The sequence below is a fragment of the Lates calcarifer genome, unplaced genomic scaffold (assembly GCF_001640805.2).
Source record: "Lates calcarifer isolate ASB-BC8 unplaced genomic scaffold, TLL_Latcal_v3 _unitig_4509_quiver_412, whole genome shotgun sequence".
Lineage (NCBI taxonomy): Eukaryota > Metazoa > Chordata > Actinopteri > Centropomidae > Lates > Lates calcarifer.
This window is the reverse complement of record NW_026116942.1, coordinates 223,433-245,910: the sequence shown is the minus strand read 5'-3', so window position 1 is coordinate 245,910 and position 22,478 is coordinate 223,433. Positions and strand designations below refer to the sequence as shown.

The 22,478-nt window shown below is 41.0% G+C and overlaps 1 protein-coding gene across 7 annotated transcripts in view; it reads right to left on the bottom strand.

Moving 5' to 3' along the window:
* amot (angiomotin) overlaps positions 1-22,478 on the bottom strand; it is a 47,944-nt gene that overhangs the window by 12,858 nt on the left and 12,608 nt on the right. For 2 of the 7 annotated variants that reach the window (XM_018700873.2, XM_018700874.2), the window contains exons 2-8: positions 20,519-20,778; positions 16,138-16,198; positions 13,883-14,912; positions 8,391-8,970; positions 7,494-7,638; positions 3,303-3,395; positions 2,966-3,111 (exon numbers count right to left, since the gene is read on the bottom strand). In XM_018700873.2, the coding sequence (XP_018556389.1) occupies positions 2,966-3,111; positions 3,303-3,395; positions 7,494-7,638; positions 8,391-8,970; positions 13,883-14,912; positions 16,138-16,198 (2,055 nt within the window). In that variant the 5' untranslated portion in view covers positions 20,519-20,778. Of the gene's footprint in view, positions 1-2,965; positions 3,112-3,302; positions 3,396-7,493; positions 7,639-8,390; positions 8,971-13,882; positions 14,989-16,137; positions 16,199-20,518; positions 20,779-22,478 lie in introns of all 7 variants that reach the window. The other 5 variants (XM_018700872.2, XM_051068402.1, XM_018700875.2 and 2 more) reach the window with 4 other exon arrangements.

The window sequence follows — 22,478 nt, the reverse complement described above, 5'->3', positions numbered from 1 at the left end:
GCTATTCATATATTCTACTGTTGCTATTCAATTTAAGCAATCCTACAGAGATTACTTTTGGCTTTCAACTTCTGCATTCCACCTGTGTTTTCAGCCATTTTATGCATTGCTTCAGTATTACTTGCATTTTCTAATTCTGGGTAGTTTTGCTGTCGTCATCTTGTTTAACCATGCATGGTCAGACTGATGTTGAACATGGTTGACAGTATATCTCTGTTCAGCAGTCAGACAATCAGACAATCAGACAGAAGGTTAGAAACAAACCTCCAGGTCAGTCAGAGTGATTTGGAAGAGAAGACAAAAGAGAATGGTTTCTATTTGTATCAAGGTAATATAACCACATATTACCTAATAATATAACACTCCCAAGAGAAGCAAGGGGAAAAAAAGGAAAAATTTAAAAGATCATTTAAAGTTTACGTTTCTCTCTCCACTTCCTGTTTCATGTGCAGGAGGCAGGTGGAGCCTCGACAAACACTGTCTATGTAAATCATGGATGGACAGATGTTGACTCCAAACGTGGGAAAAAAATCAGACGAAAATAGCGTTTTGTTTTGTTTTTTTTTGTTTTTTTACTGCTTTCTTGTTTTGACCATTCTAACTGAGACTATGTGCCATTTGTGATTTAGTGTATTTGATGAACAAAACACTCTAGTTTCCCCACCTAAGAGCTGTCAGTTTATCCCATGTTTCAGTTGTGATTAAACTGCAGCTATTCTCATCCACAGCCACCAGCAAACAATATAAAGTACATTCACTGAGTCAAATAGACAGGTCAGCAGATCAGTGAGGAGACATTGGTGTCAGATAGCAGGCAACAACAGGCCAGCACCACTGAGAGATTTTCCACTAAAGTAAAACATTGGTAACCAGGAGACATGAGCTACTGGCCAAGAATCCAAACAAACAATAAAGTGACCTGATTTTCAGCTTGAGCTTCAGCAAAGTGAGCAAGTTTTCCTCAGACCTTAAAAATCTGAAAATCAGAAACAAATGAAATTTTGAAGGCTCTGTGAATTTCCACAGCATTGGGTGTGTTTACATAAATATATGCAGTATATTCTAACACTGCTCTTAGCTGGATCTAAGAGAAACCTGTTTGTTCATGCAACTGTTTCCTTTCTGTGAGTCATAGCCTGCCTAAAGGTTGGAGGTTTGGATGCTGATCATGTAATCACAATAGCTCTGGTTGGAAGCCTCCACCATCAGCCTTCCATTTCTCTTCTCGCATTTCCTGTCATCTCTATGATGTACATTATTTAATAAAGACAAAGGCCCTGACAGTTCAAAAAGAATACTCATTACTACACAAAACCACTTTTTCTTAAATTGTTAAATATATTCTTATTATTCAACACTTTTTTATTTCACTGACCAATGATCTATGCATCTTCTTAATCCTACTCTGTCTCCATAAAATAATAATTAGGGCCCGAGCATGAGTCGTGCGAAGGTCCTAATGGAATTGCTCTGATTATTATTAGGGTCCGGGCAACCGAGGTTGCGAGGACCCTATTGTAATCAGTAGGGTTATTATGGCCCAAGCACGAAGCGTGCGAAGGCCCTATTGCAATTGCTCAGATTATTAGGGCCCTAATAATCTTGGGCACTGAAGGTGTGAGACCCTACTCTATTCCAGATGATTATTATTATTTTTCTTCTTATATGGGTTTTAGGAATAGGGGCGTGGCAAAACGGCTCAATAGCGCCCCTTACAAACGTTTGACAAAGCAGCCCCCAGACGGTGTTTCATCTACATGTATGGAATTTGGCATGGTTATGTAGCATACCAAGACTTACAAAAAAATCTCTTGGAGCCATCCTCTAAACCCAACAGGAAGTCAGTTAATTTGACTTGAATATTAATTCTTATGTATTTTTTGATCATTTCCAAGGGAACCCTACAACCCAGTGCAACATTAAGACATAGATGATGCTAAATTTGTGAAATTTTTGAGTTTTCATTGAAGGGCATGGCCGTAGCAGCCCCTCAAATTTCATCTCAAGATGTATTGTAAAAACTGTGTGTTCTTGTCTAAGGGCATGCCTGTGGTGGCATGGCAAATTTCGATCCTTTGCCATGGAACAGCAAATTGTTCTAGCTCAGACATACAATGTCCAATCAGCACCAAACTTCACAGGTATGATAACAGTCCTGGATTGAAGACATCTGCATGACAATATTTAGGTATAGTTAGAGTGCCACCTATTGGGAACAAGAAGTGACGCAGATATCTAATGGCCAATCTGGCCCCAAATTTAACATGTTTGAGAAGAGTCCCACACTGAAGACATGGGTGTGGCAAAATGGCTCAACAGTGACCCCCCCCCCCCCCCCCCCCCCCCAAAAAAAAACCAACAGGAAGTCGGCCATTTTGATTTGAATTTTAAAATTTTGGTCATTTTTAACCAGTCGGACGCATTGTATTTAATCTAACTTCTACTTCAGATTTTATCTTACTGACCTGTCGCGGCACCTCAAAGTTCAGTGTATCTCCATGAAAAAGGAAGTTGCATTTAACTTGCTTACATAGAACATACTTTGTCCAATCTGCCCGAAATTTCCCCATCTACATTCCAGTATACAGGTACAGTCATAGTGCCACATATTGACAGCAGGAAATTATATGTTTCATCCAAGTGGTCCCCCGACAAGCGTGGGGTGCAAGGGCCCATTCAATGCAGCTTCCAGCTTTAATTATTATTAATGCTCATACAAAGAGTTATCACGAGTCCTTATCAGCTACACTGTAGCTGATTTAAGATATGTGCAACCACACATCAGCTAGCTGATTGTAATTGGTTGCAAGTTGGATGCTGCTTTGTCGTCCCCACCTGAGCTTTTGGATCTATCTTCTTTATATAAATCAGGATTTTCCGGTTCTGATAAAGTTGACAAGAAGCAGTAAACTAAAATCCAAAAACCAGGAGTCCATCCAGTAAGAGTGACAGGTAACGTTTTTACCTCCTCCTCCAACTTGACAACTTTGGCCTGGGCGTTGTTAAGTGCCTGGTCTCTGATCTCGATGTGTCTCCTCTGGTCTTCAGTGGTGGACCGTAGCGCATTCAGCTCCATCTCCAGCTTCTCCTTCTCACGCAGCGTTTCTTTGTCTGAAGACACACATACATAAACCCATGCACAAGCACAATACCTTCCTCCATATTCTTTAAAAAAAGTTATTGTAATGCACACCACAGATAAATCATGTTACATTTTACCTCATGAATGGATCAATTAAATGTAACTGATTGATTTGAGAACTACCTGATAAGAAAGTTGGGGGTATGGGGGGGGTACTCACTCTGTGTGAGCAGCTGGGAGATGGTTTTGCGGTTGTCTTCGGAGCCATCACACTCTTTAGCAGCAAGTTGCTTATTGGCCGTCTCCATGCGCTCTTTAAAACACACAACACAAATACTCAAAGTTGGGACGAAAACACACAAACATATTGGCTGATCTTTAGTACCAGATTCTGTCACAGGCTGCATCAGGTGGTGACATCACCTGGGACTGGGATATATATTTACTGGGAATACATTTCTACATTTCATTTCTACAAGTTCTGTCCAAGCAGATCTGTATGAATGTTAAGCAAAGTATTCTAACTTGTCTTTATCACTTGCCCAGATCATGACACTTTAATTGGCTCATCAATCAAACATGGAAAAAACCTGACTTGCATAAAGCAGAGTGTGATTTTGCTGAAAGCTTTTTTCCTGTTTGGGAGTTTAAATCACAGACATAGTTACATAGTTACACACAGTTATTAAACTTGCATTAGATTATTTATCAATTTATTATTCTTATTTAATAAGTAAAAGAAAAACAAACATCTGCTGATTACAGCTTCAGAGTAGTACTATACTTTCTCAATAGTTACTAGTTAGAAGCTGAACACCTTTTGGGCGGGGGCTGAATGCTGTCAAAGCTGCAGGAGTGCAGTACTTTTACATAGAAATGGGCATTACATTCATATCCTTGCCAAACCAATTCACACAATGTTAAATCAGTGTCAGGTAAACCTCTCTGTATTTTCTGCAGTATACTGGAGTTTTGAATCTGGTGTCTGTGGCGACATTCCTATAGTGGCACACTGGTAGCCCACTAGGACTCTGCACTCCCAGAATGCTGGTTTACTGGTGGATCCCAGAGTTTCCAAGCTATCAGGCTCCTCTACTGTGGAACCTTCTCCCAGTTTGGGTCCAGGAGGCAGAAACACCCTCTGTACCTTTAAGAATCAGCTTAAAACTTCCCTCTTTGATAAAGCTTATAGTTAGGGTTGGCTCAGGCTTGAACCATCCCTTAGTTATGCTGCTATAGGCCTAGACTGCCGGGAGATCTCCCATGATGCACTGAGCTTCTCTCTCTCTTTCTCTCTCTCTCTCTCTCTCTCCATCAGTATAGATTCAGATCCCATGTTACATGTTACTAACTCAATATCTCCCCTTTCCTGTAGTATTGTGCTCTTCCGTCTCTCTCTCCTCTTCTGTCACTTTCTGCAGGTATTTCTGCCTCTGGAGCTGTAGAGTCAGCCCCTTTCTCAACCCAACTGGTCAAGGCAGATGGCAGCCCACCCTGAGTCTGGTTCTGCTCGAAGTTTTTCCTTGCCACTGTTTCCTAGCGCTGCTCATGGTGGGATTTGTTGGGTCTAGACCCGCTCTATGTGAAAAGTGCCTTGAGATGACTTTTGTTGTGATTCCGCGCTATATAAATAAAATTGAAATTAAATAATCTAAAAGAGAAAGCAATCAATGAAGAGGCACACAACACAAGCACGCATCAACGGTGTCAGTGTAGTAACTCACTGCCAGAGGTGGGAGACAAATGTTCTAATCACAGGTTTAAGACTAAAGAAAAATCTAAATCAACAGATAAAATGATAATTAAAATATTAGTTGCAACCCTGACAGAACTCAACAAAAAAACAATTTCTGAACATAGTTTGGTTTCCATTTTCTTTGTGGATATTCTATTCTATTCTATCTATAAAGACAATTCAATCGCAGGGGCAGCGCTAGGGGGTGGCTTCTGAGGATGAAGTGTCTGCAGTTTTCTGAAAAGCCCCGGATCTATTAAAAACGAGATCTTTTTGCATTTTCTGACAAAAATGTGTTGATTGCTGCTAGCTGCTGCTAGTCACTGCTAGTTACTGCTCATGACAACAAATAATTGGATTCGCTGCTAATAAATGCATTTCCTGAAGAAAACACACAGACTGGAGGCACCAGGGATCTAACCACTGATTTTCTGACTGATAGTCAACCCACTCTACCTCCTAAGCCACAGACAATTAACAGGGTACATTGTGTGGGAATGGAGTATTCCTATACAGTGCACAAAAGGAAGGTGTGTGTGTACTGTATGTGCATTGTCAGTTCAGCATAACTTTATCTGAAATGTTACAGCCACACAGAGCCAGACAGATTTAGGCTCAGCAGTAGAGAGAGAGACCATAGTCTTCTCTGCAGCTTCAGCTTAAATGTTCCCAAATACGTACACTAAAACACTTATTTTTGCAGCCGACAGGCTCAGATTGTTATTATAAGTGTCTGACAACATTATGGATATGCTTCCTACAGACATATATTCTTTTTTTGAATAGGAAACATCAGTCATATTTTGCAACCAGACTCCACAGAAAAAAGCTGATATTTTAATGAGCAGAAGATGAGAGCTGGCTGCCTCGATCTAGTAGTGCGTTGTGTTGTTGTGTGGTACACTAACATACGTAAAGGATCTGAGTACTTTTTCCACCACTGAAAGTCATAGAATAACACAAACAAAGTAACAGTGATGTTCTCGCAGCTGCTGTACTCTGCAACTTAGAATTGGTATTTTTTTCAACGGAGTTCAGTTGCGCATATTTCCAGGACTCAGACTTCAGCTTTTCAATTGTTTACAAAACAAAGGTGGAGCCTGTGGTGACAATCTGCATGTATCTGATCAAAAAACTTAGTCCTATATATGTGTGAGTTAGAGATATACTCATCGTTGGCCTTATTTTATGCTGTTTCTCTGCATGAAAACTTCAGTTCTTTAATTGCTGGCCCACTGAAACAACTTACTTAAAAAAAGAATTAGCCTGCTAGTTTCACACTCATATACTGCAGTAAAATTTAATTCTGCACATGTGAAAAATTGGCTCTGGCTTAGCCCCGGATCTTGTCAGCTCCTAGATCTGCCCCGATTCAATGTCAGAATATGTGACAGCATCGGTAAAAATAGACATGAAAACAGCTTTGTGCTCTACATCTACATGTGTCATCAGAGCACATGTAACCAATGGTTTCCTGCACTGTGGTAAGTTGAAGACGGCCCACACCATGGATACCTCAGGTCAAGTTTATTGGCTGACAGACAGAGGAATAATAATAATAAAAACAACAATAATGATATTGATACTAACAATAATAATACCAAAAGTTTCCAGACAACTGTGATGTTGTATATTTGCCCTTACATAAATTTAATCATAAAAAAATGTTAGTATATTACGCGTTAAGTTTTGAGCTAGCGAGTAAGCAAATGATCGTAACAGAGAAGCTAACATACAGAAACGTCCCTGACTGTGACACTTACTTTTCCCATAGAGAAAAACAACAAAAGGGGAGAGGTGAACACAGGAGATCCCTTTCACAGGGACAGACCCCCAAAAGTGCACGTGGGGGGGGGGGGGGGGGGGGGGGTAGAGACTTAACCTCAAATGTTCCACATATTTATATTATACATGTTAGGTATTAACAATTTTTTGTGTAATTCTAACTAATTTACACATGCCTTAACTGACACTGCTGCACACAGACTATTCATTTTCTTTCGAGATCTCTAAAAAATAGCTATAGTAAGTATATGTTGACCTTTGACTGCTTAAGTGGAGCAAAGTATTGATTACATGTGCACGTCTGTCAAAGCTATGAAGAAAGAAAAAAAAAGGGAAGGGAAGCAGGAAGAAGTGATGGCAGGAAAGAAAGGTGAAAGGTGATTTGTTGTGAGAGGCTCCCATGGACCCGAGTCTGGGCTCTGAGCCATGAATGGAGTTTGTTTTCTCTAATGTGTGTGTGTGTGTGTGTGTGTGTGTATGTCTTGGCAAGAGTTGAAGAGAAAAAATATTTAGTTAGTTATTTATTTCAGCATTGTCCTGTGCCACATTTTCACTATCATCTACATCACCTTTCAGATTTTTCTACACTTCACTGATTTCTGGTTTGTATTTGTTGTTTATACATTTGAACCTGATTATATCCTGTAAATGCAGCTCTTTTTTGCATAATTGCTCATATAACATACATTTGTTTGCCTGTTCGTAAAAGAGGCAGCACATGTACTACTACAGGACGTAACAGTAAAGACACTGATTAAAAAAAGGTTATGCATGTCTGATAAGGGAATAAACCATTCAGAGGTTGGTTTCACCAGTGTTACAGTAATACATTAAATAAGGAGTGAGATATAATAACAGTTATTGCCTGGTTATTATTCCCTGCTCTCTCACCTCTGAGATCCCTGTTGAAGTCGTGCAGCCGGCGTACCTCCAACTCCAGCTTGTTCCTCATGGTTTTCTCCAGGGCCTCCCTCTTGGAGGAGGACTTGGCAAGGTTTTCATAGGCCTCTGACACCAGCTGGATCTCTGTTTCCAACTGCCCACAGACACAGGAGGAATGAAGCAAAACAGGGGGAAGATGGGGAGGGTGAGAGAGATACAGCAAACAGTTTCTATTAAAATTGCAGAGTTTATTTCACATACAGAATGATTGTTGTGTTTTTAGATTTCAGTCCAATTGTCTACATCTTAAGTACAAAATGCCAGCTTTGTTATTATCCTTCTGCTACTCCTCAGCAAAGTAACACTGTGTGTGGAGGTCAGGGTTTCATACTAAAAAGACTGTAACTTTGGCAAATACCTACTTGCAATATTTAACTCAAGACAGTTGAGAAGCATGAGTTACGAGTTACTAACTCAACATTTTTCCTTTCCTGTAGTTTTATGCTCTTATGTCTTTCTGCAGGTATTTCTACCTCTGGAATTGTAGTCTAATTGAGTGTAACTGAGTCTGATCTGATCACAAGTATGCCCCCAAGGTCCTGCCCATCACATACTGCTACTATTCTTATTATTATTATTTGTATTATTATCTTACATCTCATTACATGTGTGGAATTTGCTGCTTATGGTGAGTCTTGTTGGGTCTCTGTATATAATAGTACAGTATAAGAGTACTGTCTAGACCTGCTCTATATGAAAAGTGCTCTGAGAGAACTTCTGTCGTGATTTGGTGCTATATAAATAAAACTGACTTCACTGAGGATTTTGTCCACCATCACTTAATGCTGAAATTACTGGAGGAACAATTCCAGCCATCAATAGCCATAGCACTTCTGTAGATGTTACCTTATGCAACTTAGTAACTTTCTCACGGCAGGCCTCCATCTCCTGTCTCAGCATCCTGTTCTCCTCCGTCAGCACATCCACCATTTGGTGGGCACGTGCCATCACAGCAAAGGGTTCCCCTTGCAGGTGGGAGTAGGAGTGTGGGTGGGGGAAATGTCCAGCCTGGACTGGCAGTTGGAGTTGGGGAGATGCTGGTCCTTGGAGCTGCTGCTGCTGCTGCTGCTGTTGATACTGATGGTGCTGCTGCTGATGGTGCATCCTTGGGGTGGAGCCATAGGGGTCGTGTGGGAAACCATGACCTCTCTGTAGCGGCGGGTGACTGGGCCCCAGGGTAAAGGGCTCACCTACATGGTGAGAAGCGGGACTATGCGGACTGCGGGGTGCCATGCCAGGGAAAGGCTCTCCTTGGTTCTGGGGGTGCTGGTGGGGGAAGGAGGCGTGGGAGGAGTGGGAGGAGCTCAGCATGCTGCTGAGGGTGGAGGACTGAGCACGGGACAAGGAGCCCACAGAGGTGACAGAGGAGGTGGGACTGTGCTGGTGAACGGGCCTCTGTGAGTGAACTGAGCCCTCCTTACTGGACCTGAGGAGAGATGAGCTGCGTGGTGACATGGTTCTCCACCTCAGCACAATGTTCAGAATTCTGAAAATATTTGAACTAACACTGTTACAAACTGGCTGACTGTCGACTTTTTAATTTCTCTCAGTGTTGCTCCTCTGTTGCTCCTCACCGTCAGGTGAGAAAAAGGGTAATGGGTTAAAAAAATGCATCTTAAAATGCCCAGTACACTGTACACTCAGTGGCCACTGTATTAGGTACATCTGCATGATCTAATGCAATTCCATACAACTGTTCTGCTAGTCAGTGTGCGGGAGTTCTAATTTTATGATGAATAACGTTCAGGGTTTTTGTTAAGTGGCAGGGCAGTTATGTGGTGCAGTGGTTAGCACTGTCACCCCACAGTAGGTTCCAGGTTTGAACCCTGGTTCACCTGGGGCTTTTCTGTGTGGAGTTTCCATGTTCTCTGTGTGTGTGTGTGGGTTCTCTCCAGGTTCTCCAGCTTCCTCCCACAGTCCAAACACATGCAGGTTAACTGGTCACTCTAAATTACTCATAGGTGTGAATGTTAGCGTGAATGGTTGTTTTTCTCTATATGTCAGTCCTGTAACAGACTGCTGATCTGCTGATCTGCCCAGGGTGTAACCCGCCTCTCTCGCCCGGTGCTAGGATTGACTCCATCCAAGAGGGATAAGGCTTTGGTAGAAAACATGTTTATAAATAGGATAGTTTTTGTGCTGAAAACTGGTATGGTAATAACACCAGTACCTAGCATGATCATGGGAAAATATAACATTTCTAGTTACTTTAGCTGAAACATATAATAGTAAATCAGCAGGAAACATCTTTATACTTCATTAAAGTTATGCATGATATTATTTGTGATGACATTATCATTTTAGCTCATCACAGATATAATATATTCCTGTACATGTACGCTGATAACAAGAAATTGCAAATCACATTTAACAAGGATATGTTCAAAGTTGATTTTTACACTGTACTGTACACTAGTAATACACTAGCAATACATAATATGTTGTGTACTGAGTTTTTTTTACAATCTAAAATATCAGTAAAGGTATTGTTCTAAACAATGTGTCTGTTAGGATAGCCCTTTCAACTGTCAGTGCTTAAAACAGTGAAGGTAAAGATTTAATTGCCTCTATGTTGTGGCTCAGGAGGTAGAGCAGTTGCCCACCAATCAGAAGGTCAGTGGTTTGATTCCCAGCTCCTCCAGTCTGCATGCCGAAGCATCCTTGGGCAAGATACTGAACCCCAAATTACCTCTGATGTGTGTCACATCGGTGTGTGAATGTGTTTAGAAAGCACATTATATATATATTGTATGAATGTGTGTGAATGGGGTGAATGTGATCTGTAGTGTAAAGCGCTTTGAGTGGTCGAAAAGACTAGAAAAGCGCTATATAAGTACAGTCCATTTACCATGTATACTGTGGTTGACATATTGTTAAATGAGGGCTTTGTAACATAAATGTCCTTTAGCCCCGTCTGATTCACCTGCTGTTTGCTTGCTCACTGAGTGGAACTTGTTTTCAGTAAGGTGTAAAACACCAGCTGTCAACTGGTTTTGTATAGAGCAAACATTCTTGCCTTTACCCCTCAAAGGAACGTCATCAAAGCTGAGCAGATCATGTCCCAACTTGTCCTGCCCTGATGATTAAAATTCTGTGGTATTCATGGCTGTTTGAATCTGGTTTGCTCTGAGGTGAACAGAATACTGTGAAACAGGCCCAACAGGCTCTGTTCTCACCATCCTGTAAAAAACACTACCGGAGAACTATGAGAGTCCTCATATCTTTTAGATTTTAAATTTTTATCATTTTCAACTTGCTTGTAATGAAAACTACAAGTATTCAGTGTTTCTTACATAATTTTGTCCTTTTGCATGGAGAAACAAACCCTGAAGCAGCATACACATCATTGTTGAAGAACTAAACTCACAGATGAACCTGTGAGTGTGTCCATTTCAATCTGTCAACTATGTGTTTGGGAATCTGAATGTGGAAAAGACCAAGGGAAGAACAGCTGGTATTAATAAGTTTGCTGATGCCAGGCAAACAGTTTAACTGATTAATAATTGATCATTTCAGTTCAAAAGTTGGAGAAGTCAAAATAGAATTGTGTGATAATCACGGGGAGGCAGCAATGAATGTGTGTCTTTGTGGATAATCTCAAGCTCAGAATTTCTAGAATTTTTCCACTTAATTTGAAAGATGTGTTTTGTGGTTCTGTACTTGCTGTAGTTGCTGGAAACCACTGAGGTGACTTGTGATGGTGACACAAATTCAGTAACAAACTTTATAACTTTTAACATGTGTGACAATCAAGGGGCTTCTAATTTTATTAATTAAAAAGTGGTAAATTGTTTCTGATCTCCACTGAGAAATCCCCATGTATAAAGGTCAGAGGTCAGAACAGCTCCCCTGGAGTTGGCAAAGAGTCAGTCTTGCTCAAGCATAGTTCAGGCTCCCTTGTGCTATTCATTATTTCACAGCTTGCTTTAGTGGCTTCATTCCAATGTACAACTATTTGACAGTTTTCTCCCATCGACCTCCCCCAGCTCACATCAATTATTTCAGCATCTACACCTTCAACTTGTCTCCTAGACCCCATCCCAACTAGGCTGCTTAAGGAAGCTCTGCTCTTAATTTGCAGTCCTGTATTAGATATGTTAAATCTGTCCTTGGTAACAGGTTATGTGCCACAGTCGTATAAAACAGCTGTAATCAAACCTCTTCTAAAAAAGCCCACTCTAGATCCAAACGTATTAGCCAACTACAGACCTATATCTAACCTCCCCTTTCTTTCCAAAATCCAAGAGAAAGCTGTGCGACTTTCTACAGGATAATAGTTTATTTGAGGATTTTCACTCAGGATTTAGGTTGTATCACAGCACAGAGACAGTGCTTATTCACTTAGTTATGAACGACCTCCTGATCGCATCAGACAACGGACTTGTTTCTGTACTTGTCTTGTTAGATCTCAGTGCTGCTTTTGATACGATCACATCCTTTTACAGAGACTGGAGCATTTTATTGGCATTAAAGGAACTGCACTAAACTGGTTTAAGTCCTATCTATCTGATAGGCTTCAGTTTGTACATGTTTACAACTACTCCTCCATGTACACAAAAGTTAGACATGGAGTTCCACAAGGGTCAGTGCTTGGACCAATCCTCTTCACTTTGTATATGCTTCCCTTGGGCAATATTATCAGGAAACACTCCATAGCCCAACAAAACTAATCAGTTAGCCAAAAATCAGGCATGCCATAGAGACATTAAAACTTGGATGACCAGCAATATTTTACTGTTGAACTCAGATAAAACTGAAGTCATTATAATTGGTCCTGAACATATCAGAAATAAATTTTCTAATGATGTAGTTCCACTAGACAGCATTGCCCTGGCTCCCAGCTCCACTGTAAAGATTCTGGGAATCATCTTTGATCAGGATTTGTCCTTTAACTCACATATAAAACAAACTTCTAGGACTGTCTTCTTTCACCTGCGTCATCACCAAAATTAGACATTTTCTGTCCCAAAAAGATGCAAAAAAACTAGTCCATGCATTTGTTACTTCCAGGCTGGACTACTGTAATTCATTATTATCAGGCTGCCCCAACAAGTCTCTAAAGACTCTGCAGCTGATTCAAAATGCTGCAGCATGGTTACTGACAGGAACTAGGAAAAGAGACCATATTTCTCCTGTGTTAGCTTCTCTACATTGGCTCCCAGTCAAATCCAGAATAGAATTCTAAATCCTCCTCCTCACTTACAAAGGTCTTAATGGTCAGGCTCCATCTTACCTTAAAGATCTCATAGTCCCCTACAATAGGCCTTGACTGCCGGGGGATCTCCCATGATGAACTGAGTTTCTCTCTCTCTCTCTCTCAGTATAGATTCAGATCCCATTTTACATGTTACTAATTCAATATCTTCCCTTTCCTGTAGTATTGTGCTCTTCTGTCTCTGTCTCCTCTTCTGTCTCTTTCTGCAGGTATTTCTGCCTCTGGAGCTGTAGAGTCTGATCTGTGATGACAAGTCTCCTGCTGCTCCTACAACTCCACTCAACACCTGCTGCTATAAATTACTTATACTGCTATTAGTTTTATTGCTATGTTAGAAGTTAATATTTTGATTATCACTACTATCATTACTACTTCTGTATTATTGGTATCACCTTACATTTTATATGGAACCCATGTTATGCTATGTTCTTCCCCTCTCTTTCTCAACCCAACTGCTCGAGGCAGATGGCAGCCCACCCTGAGTCCGGTTCTGCTCGAGGTTTCTGCCTCTTAAAGGAAGTCTTTCCTTGCCACTGTTGCCTAGTGCTGCTCATGGTGGGAATTGTTGGGTCTCTCTCTGTAAATACCTATTTTAAAGAGTACGGTCTAGACCTGCTCTATATGAAAAGTGCCTTGAGATGACTGTTGTTGTGATTCGGCGCTATATAAATAAAACTGAAATTAATTGAATTGAATTGAATTGAAAGCTTTGAGGTAGTGAGGATGTTGCTGAACTCTATTGGTATGGTTATATTGAGTAATTCCAGTCTGCATTACGTCTCAAACAGTGTGAAATGCACACGGCATTTATTCAGATACACCAACATCAAATCAAGTCACACATCATCAGATTCCTTCTTGCACTTTGAAAAAAATGGAAATTTTCCTGTAGTCATTGAATTCTTGAGTAGACATTAATATTCATTGCTTTGTTTTCCCCTGTTTCCTCCTGTTAATGTTCTGCCTTTTGTTTTGCAATTTTAAAAAAGCATTTGTTAGCCACTTTGACCTTGTTTTTGAAGGAACATAAGGCATATCAGTAAATATACCTTCTTCCACAAAGATTTATTAAAACATTTATTACTGATGCATATATGCGTGTATATGTGTGCATGCTCCTTACCTGAATGAGCCGTATTCGGGTGGGGGCTGGTATCGGACAGGGAGCACCTCCCGGGAGTGCTCCCTCCCTCTCTGCTCCTGATAAAACAGGCCCCCAGTCTCTTGCTGCTTCATAGGCGAGCCCATTCCTTTGAAGGGGTAGTCTGGAGGGGGGCCGCGATGCTGCGGCTTGTAGTAGTCACCTGGTGGCCCTGGAGGGGGTAGCTGTGGGGAGAGTGGGGCGCTGGTGACAGGAGCATGGGCCTTCACACCACTGGTGGCCAGAGAGAGCTGCATAAGTCGTTCACTGAGAGACCTAACATGCCCTTGCTTAAGATCCTTCAGCCCATCATCCTGGTGGACTTTCCCAGTGCCACTCACTCGTTGCACAGTTGGGCGACCCTCAGTGCGCACCTTGGCACTGGTCACCCCAGTGACGTAGAAAGCGGCACCCACTGAGGCTGGGAGAGGAGGCTGCTGGGGCTGGTTGTTCTGCTGCTGAGGCTGAGGAGGAGGACCATGGCCACGGAAGTATTGTGACTGTACTTTGGCCTCTTCGTACGTAGGGAGGTCCTCTGGATTCTGGCATTGCCCTTGGCTGCTCCCACCACCTCCACTGCTGGCGCCTCCTCCTCCAGTCCCTAAACCTCCTCCCCCTCCACTGCTTGCACTCCCTCCTCCTACTCTGGTGGAACCAAGTTTCTCCAGGCCATTGTCTGTCTGCAGTTCCTGTCCTTGGGGCTCCTGGCGAGCAATGTGGGGGGTCATGGAGTGGTCATCAGAGGGGCCTACCTGTCCCTGACCCTGTCCTGAGTAACCCCCTCCCCCTCCACCCCCTGGTCCTCCTTGTTGCTGTTGTTGCTGTTGTTGCAGCACATAATTCCGGTTCATTTGCTCCTGCAGGAGCCGCTGCAGGACAGTGCTGCCACCACCTCCTCCACTTCCCACACTGTTATTGCTGTTTGGTGACTCCTCAGCTGTGGCCCTCATCTCTGCCTCATGCTGGTCACGCACCTCATGGAAGGATAAGCTCCGACCACGGTCTACACTCCCTGAGAAGAGGAGAAGAAAGCGGAGAGAGAAAAAGAGGAAAAGAATGCAGCACAGCAGAGGGATGAGAATCAGAGTCTTACATAAGTGGGAAAATGAGAGGGAAAAAGGGAAAGAGCAGAAAGCATTGAGGTCAGAGATGCACATGGACCATCCACCACCATCACTGCCCCCCACACAAAGCCATGGAGGACCCATTAACACATGATGAGACAGGAGAATGATCAGAAACCAAACCACCAGCAAAACCCTGAATCCCTAAACCCAAATCACAAACACCACAAGTATTAAGGCTGAAATTTAAACCAAAGAATTAAGAGGCTGATAGCTGTATGACACCCCCTGAAGAGAGCAATAGACATTTTAAACAATTTAGCACTGTGTGCACTAAAAGTAGTGTGATTCAATGACTAAACAATGGCTTCAGGGCCTGTGGACTGAACTAATATAAATTGCTTGTTGTTCTACTGACAATTTTTTGTGAGTAGGATGGTAAACTACCATCATTGATCTAATCAGAGTGGGTTTTTACAGCCATTGATAGATCAGTCCAGTGTCATCAGCAAAGCTTGTTGTTGATTTCAGCCAAATTATGACTCTATGACACTACATCAGTCACAAAGCAGTGCTCTAAATCAGGCTACATGGACCAACTTCAACTTGCATGATTACGTGCTTTTGAACCCAAGAATCAAAGCAATGAGGACGACTCAGGATCATAGTGACTCCATTTTACTCCTTCATATTGACAAACAGACAGGAAAATGATTGTTTAAGTATATGAGATTATAACTCACTGACTATGGCCCAAAAAAGGGAGTACAAATTTGCAAGGACCCAGTGATTTGGATACTCTCACAGCTGATCCCAAGAAAACTGATTAGAAATGTTCATACATTTTAGAAGACAGAACCACTGTGTTTTCAGTTAAACATCTAGTGTTGTCAAAGTTGAAACCACCTGGAATGTATTTGCTGTGAATGTTCAAAAAAAGAGGATCTTTAACAGTTATCCATTCAGCAAGAGGTCTAAACTCAAAACTGTTTCTAAGATTTCTATTCTTGAGAAACAAGAGGAAACAAGTTATTTTACTTGTTTCAAATGTGTTTGTTTAGGGGTCAGTATGGTGCTGCACTTACATTAGTGTGGTTTCTTTTGACAACACTAAATGTTAATAACGCCACCCTTTTACACCTTTTTCTTGAGAGTAAAGAAAGAAATTATTACATCTAGTGCTTTCTGTTATTCTTCTCATTCTCAAGGAGGAAGATGCTTTTTTGCGAAACATCTGTTAAAAAAAAATCATGTGAGACACATAGAAAAATGTCACCTTTGGTGACATTGGTCAATTCTCTTCAAGACACAGGGTCAGGAAAGAAAAAAATATTTATGCATTATAATGGGCTCAGTAGTGGAAATTTAAAAACATGAAAGTTTACAAACTGTTCAGCTGCTGTTCAGTTAGCCAGACTTTGTTCAGCTGCTCAAATATTTTTACAGATAGTTCTACATATTTTATGCATGAAAATCAATTGTTAATATAAATCAATTATTAGCAATTCCTTTGTTTTGTAAATATATTTCAATATTAAAATACAGATGATTTTTTTTCAATAGCTTCCATGTCACATGACCCGTGGCTCAAATCATACCAGAGTTCAAAAATTAAGGAGGAAAACATTTCCATCATAGGCACAGCACAGAGAAAAGTTTGTCATTTGTAAACACAGCTTTTGACGCTCGATTGGTTTTTCTCCTGTTAATCAAGTTGCAAGGTCTCTGTATCCCTTACTGATAAAGCTCCTGTAAACTGTAGATCTGTCTCACTTATACTGCACCTGGCAGTGATGTGTTTGGCTGAGAGTGTATTTATCAATCACCACAATCCATTTTATTTAAGACATTTAATTAATTAATTAATTAAGTTGTTTTTGTCCATAGTGAACACATTAGATTAGATTAACTTTATTGTCCACCTAGTGGACATTTGTCTTTGGCTTCTCATCCAACGCAATAAAAATTTCAAATATGCCATACATACACCCACACCCCCATGAAATGTCCAGCATACACACATGCAGACATACAATCAATCAATAGTGCAACAAGTAGATAGCAGCAATTTCAAAAAGCAGGTCCCATAACAAACCCCCAGTCATTCTGTGGGCCTGGTTCAGGGCCTGTATAGCAGAAGGAATAAACGACTTCATGTTCCAGCTGGCTCTCGGGGCCCTGAATCAACAGCCTGATGGGAGCATCTTAAATTCTGAGTGTAGTAGGTGTGAAGTATCTGCAATTATATGTTTCGCCTTCCTGCATACAGCACTGTCAAATATGTTGCAATGTTGTTTTTGTGACCTGGCTAAAATAAGCCTCCTCATGGATGTTACTGTCTGTTCACAAGTCTACCATACACAGATCATGGTCCATGGTTTCATGGAGGATGGTGTCCATGGCAGGACACCATGGAGGAAGCTGCTGCTCTCCATAAAAAACACTGCACATAAAAGTTTGTTAAAGAGCAGCTTGACACTACAAATTTGTAAATTTTGCCATTGTGGGACTAATAAAGGATTATCTTATCTTATCTTACACAACACTACCTGAAAAATATTTTGTAAACTGATGAAGTTAAGGTTGAATTTTTTGGGAGGAACAGGAAGAACTATGTATGGTATAGAAGGGCTCTGCATATCAACAAGAAAACATCATCGTAAAGATGAAGTATGGTGAAGGAAGCATCATGATTTGGGACTTTGCTGCCTCTGAGTCTGGATGGCTCACAATCATCGAAGGGAAAATGAATTCCCAAGTTCATCAATTTATCTTCCAGGATAATGTAAGGCTCGCTGTTCACCAGCTGAAGATCAGTAGTCAATACATATAACAGAAACATATAAAATTCATGTACAAATGACTGTTGATACAGGCAGTGGCTGAGGGGGTGGAAGGTTTGCAATTTGTGAAAACAGGCAGCAGTGAGTGATGCTGAGCTCAGTGTGGTTGTATGCAGACTGAATGAGTGCCTACTGTGAGTGCGAGGACGTGGACATACGTGATTGAAGGTTGTATGGAACATGTGACCATAAAACAACTTTGAAGCTTCACTGAAGTAACCCTAATCAATACTCTCTCTAACATACTTGAATTGCAATTCCCAGCAGTTCATCCCCAAAATCTTCTCTGACTCACCTTCTTAGACTTAGACAGACTTTTATTGTCATTCAGTATGCAGCAAGTGTATACAGAATGAAATTTCGTTTGCATAGGCCTCAGTTTTTACAGTTTCAGTGCAGTGTAAATGTAAGTGCAAAAATTCTGCAAGCAGAATGTGTATAAATATACATAAATAATTAAATAATTAAATACGTACAGCGGGATTTTAGGGTGTATGGCAGTGAGTGGTGTCTACTTTCGCCGTTGTAGGCAGAGTAATTTGTAATCTATGTAGACTACTAACAGCAGGACAAGAGGAGGAGAACAAAAAGGATAGAAGCAGTAAAAACAACAGATAAAAAGAGCTGACACTGGATGAGATGACATTACTGTTACAGGGCAACTGATTTTTAACTTCATTCCTGTGGTTCTAGTTTAGGAAGTACATGTAAATGTATGGCATTAAACTTTGCCGGCAAAAGGACGTTGTATGATTATCATTATTTAGATTTTCTATCATCTGCATGCCAGTGTCTTTACCCTTTTACTGACGGGATATCTACATTTGTTTGTTCAACAAGGACATGAACTAAACTAAAGTCACACTGAGCTTCTCTCGCTCTCTCTCGCTCTCTCTCTCTCTCTCTCTCTCTCTCAGTCTGGATTCATATCCCATAAATACATGTTACTAATTCCCTGTAGTATTGTGCTCTTTCGTCTCTCTCTCCTCTTCTGTTGCTTTCTACTTCTGCCTCTGGAGCTGTAGAGTGATGACAAGCCTCCTGCTGCTCCTACAATCCCGCTCAACGCCTGCTGTTCGAAATTATTTGTATTACTACTAATATTACTGGTACTATTGTAATTACTTCTTTAATTGTCATTACTATTATTATCACTATTGCATTATAGATACCAATTAAAATTTTTACATGGAATCTGTGTGAGGCTATGTTCTCCAGTTGCCACTCTCTCTCTCTCACTTTCTTAATCCAACTGGTCAAGGCAGATGGCTGCCCACCCTGAGTCCAGTTCTGCTCGAGGTTTTTCCTTGCCACTGTCGCCTAGTGCTGCTCATGGTGGGAACTGTTGGGTCTCTCTCTGTAAATACCTATTTTAAAGAGTATGGTCTAGACCTGCTCTATATGAAAAGTGCCTTGAGATGACTTTTGTTGTGATTTGGTGGTATATAAATAAAACTGAATAAAACTGAATTGAAGTGGAGAGAAGGTTTTAGTTTATCACTCCCTCATTTAACACTGCCTTTCAAACCAAGCTGAAATGGACACTGTAGACTCAGAGATTTTGTACTGTGCTCTCACAATATTCTGATTTGCAGCAGCACCATAGCTCTCAGTAAATTTGCAGTGATCTGCATAACTCAATCCAGCACACAGATTGTTTCGTGATCCTTACATAATGGTACGATACAACTGGACTCCACAATGAGTGAAAAAAACCTGGTGTAATTAAACAAAAGCCTTGGCAAAGAGATGTAATACTGGTCAATGCCAACTTCTCTGCTAAAACAGTTGCTTGGGAAACAAATTCCCTGCTGTCTTCTGTAAACACTCCCCCATCAGCGGAGGGCAGTCAAGTTCTGGTTGTTACAGGATGTTCTGCTGCAGAGAAATAGGGAAATATACAACCCTTTTCTCAGTTTTTCTGGCTCTAAGACACCAATTTAGAAAATAACTGCTCATGTCTATGACAGAGTTGACCTAGTTTAAAATTTTCCAGCTGTGAAATTCCTCTTTAAGATGACGGTGGCAGTGACTTGCTGAAGAGTGCGTTTTTTCGCTTTTGGGTACAATTTAATTCTTTGTAGTAATTCGCTTTGTTAAACCTGCCTAAATAATCCAGAATGTTAAAGATAAAGTCTGACAGTGGAAAATTAACTTCAAACAAAAAGATCAACACCAGTTCAGTCTCTGTATCCAACACACACACTCACCCCAAACTGACATTGTATTTTCATCATCTTTATGACACCAGTTAATTAATCTGTGCTAAAATGGTATATGAATCAAAGACTGTATTGCATTGCTACTTTTTATGTTCATTTACAGTACAGAGATAATCATTATTTTGAAAATTAGATGCATCTTCTGAAAGGTTTACTTACACAGATTAGTAATCTGTCTGCACTGTTTAATTGGTGCACTCAGACTGCTAAACTTGGCAGAAGTTTTTTGTTATTCTGCTCTCTTGACATATCATTTGCATGCTTTTTTTTTTTTTTTACTATGACTTAACCTTACACCTCCTCTGCCCTTCCTTCCTCTTCTTCTTTTCTTCCTCTCCTGTCACTGCCCTCATGACTACTTCCTCTCTTCCTCTCTCCTGTCATAATATTTTTACTTCTCTCTCCCCTCTTTCCTTTCTGCCTGTACTCCTCCTTATCGGTTTCCCATTACCAACTTCCCTCCCCTCTGCAACTCCCTTGCATACCTACCTGTATGGCTACTCTCACTGTGCTTTCCTGGGGTTGTCAGTGGCAGTAGTTGCTCATGTTGTGAAGCAGTGGGTCCACCAGGAGGCCAGGACGAGGCCGATGATGTTGATATGGGTGGAGGTGGTCCAGTGTGAGGTGGTGGAGGCCTGGTGGTGGCAGGTGGTTCAACCTCTGGTCCGTGCCTTACGTCCAACTCAGCAGGTCCTCAAGGTGCTGCAAGACGGAGAAGCACCAGTCGCTGTCAAAGAGAACCAAACACTCTGCAGAAGAAATTGATACAGATAACTTTTACTGTCATGTAGAATATGTGGGATACTGTATTTAGGAATGTTAGTGATAGTCCACAATTTTCAACTCGGTCATTCATGTACAGCAGACTAGTTGCACAGGTGTCCTCTGCACAATAACATTTTCCAGCTTCTCCTGGGGGATCATGAGACATCCCCAAGCCAGATGAGATGTGTTCAGCATGTTCTGGGTCTATAGTCCATAGGTGTTGGAACATAGATCAATCAAAAGCTTTGCCTTCCTCCTCACTACAACAGTCAGGTATAAAGCCCACACTTCTAGTAATGCTGAGGCATTAAACAGACTTTACCCTGCCAGCTCCCTAGTACACAGTCTGTGTAATGTCTGACTGTGCCAATGTGCGAATAGAGCAGGTCTCTGCAAACTAAACTGAGTATTTCCAGTAGGTGAGAATTTGAATGATGGGCCATCTCCTGTTTTGCGCTACATGTGTGAATGTACAATGCACAATGTCTGGAGAATCAGGTCCAGACATTTTCTGAACCTGTTTCTCAACAACTTTGGAGGCACTGACCCTCATCCTGGCTGCTCCACATTCAAATGAATTATCTGATGGTGCTGCTTTGAGTCCAGATGCTGCACTGTTCTTAGGCAATATCAATATGACTAGAAAAGTGCTTTACCATTTACCCATAGAACCATATCATTTGCAAAGAAGCAATGAAGCTATCTATGGAGAATAGGAGATAAGGGACAGCCCGTGGTGGAGCCCAACACCCACTGAAAGCAGGTGAGAATATGAAAATAGTATAACAAATTTCATTCCTGGTATTACTAAGCAACCAACTGCAAACTGCTTCACATTCTACTGAAAACTACCCCATGTTTACAACTGCACACACAGGCCCAGTGCACATGAATGGTCATGTGATATGCATTTTCAGGCATGTTAGTCCGGATGGAGATTATTTCTGATACTGAGCTAAAACTCCACTGAAACTATCAACGGAGATTGTGTTTTCAAACTCCATTTTGAACTGCAAATGTATTAGTGTGGGTGTAGCCCAGGCTCAGTCCAGGGGCTGACTGCATAATGAGCTGCTGTCCTTCTCAGTAAGGAGGTGAATACACACAGATTGTGGCCACTCAACGAAAACCATTTGAATCCATCAGTGATGGACAACAAGAATGTTAATTATGCTCTGGAAAATTTCCAGTCACAGAACATTTTCAAGTTTTAGTATCTGTCTAGTTTCTACAAGCTACCAGACATTATTACATCATTAGTATTTGTAATCATATTTTTGGGCTTCCCCAAGTATTTACACATGATCAGTGCCGGAACTTCTACATCAAATCAAGTGCTTCTTATTCTCGAGTAACAGTTCTGTGAACACTGAGGTTAACAAATTAATCAATTCAAAGTGTTCTTGAACCTTGAACTGCTCTCTATTTCCTCAATCTGTTCTTAATCTCCCTGTGTTTTGGAATTTTTCAGATTTACTTTTTTGAGAACTTTTTTTCAATTTTCAAGCTTCATGAACTCTTTCATACCCTGGACTATTTCTTTGTATTCTCATGGTAACTCAATCACTACAAAACCATATAAAACCTGATTTAAACAGGTAAATAATTACAGAACACAATAAATACTCTTAATTGGGTTTCACACCAATAATGTAAATTAAAAAAGAACATTCCAAACTTGACT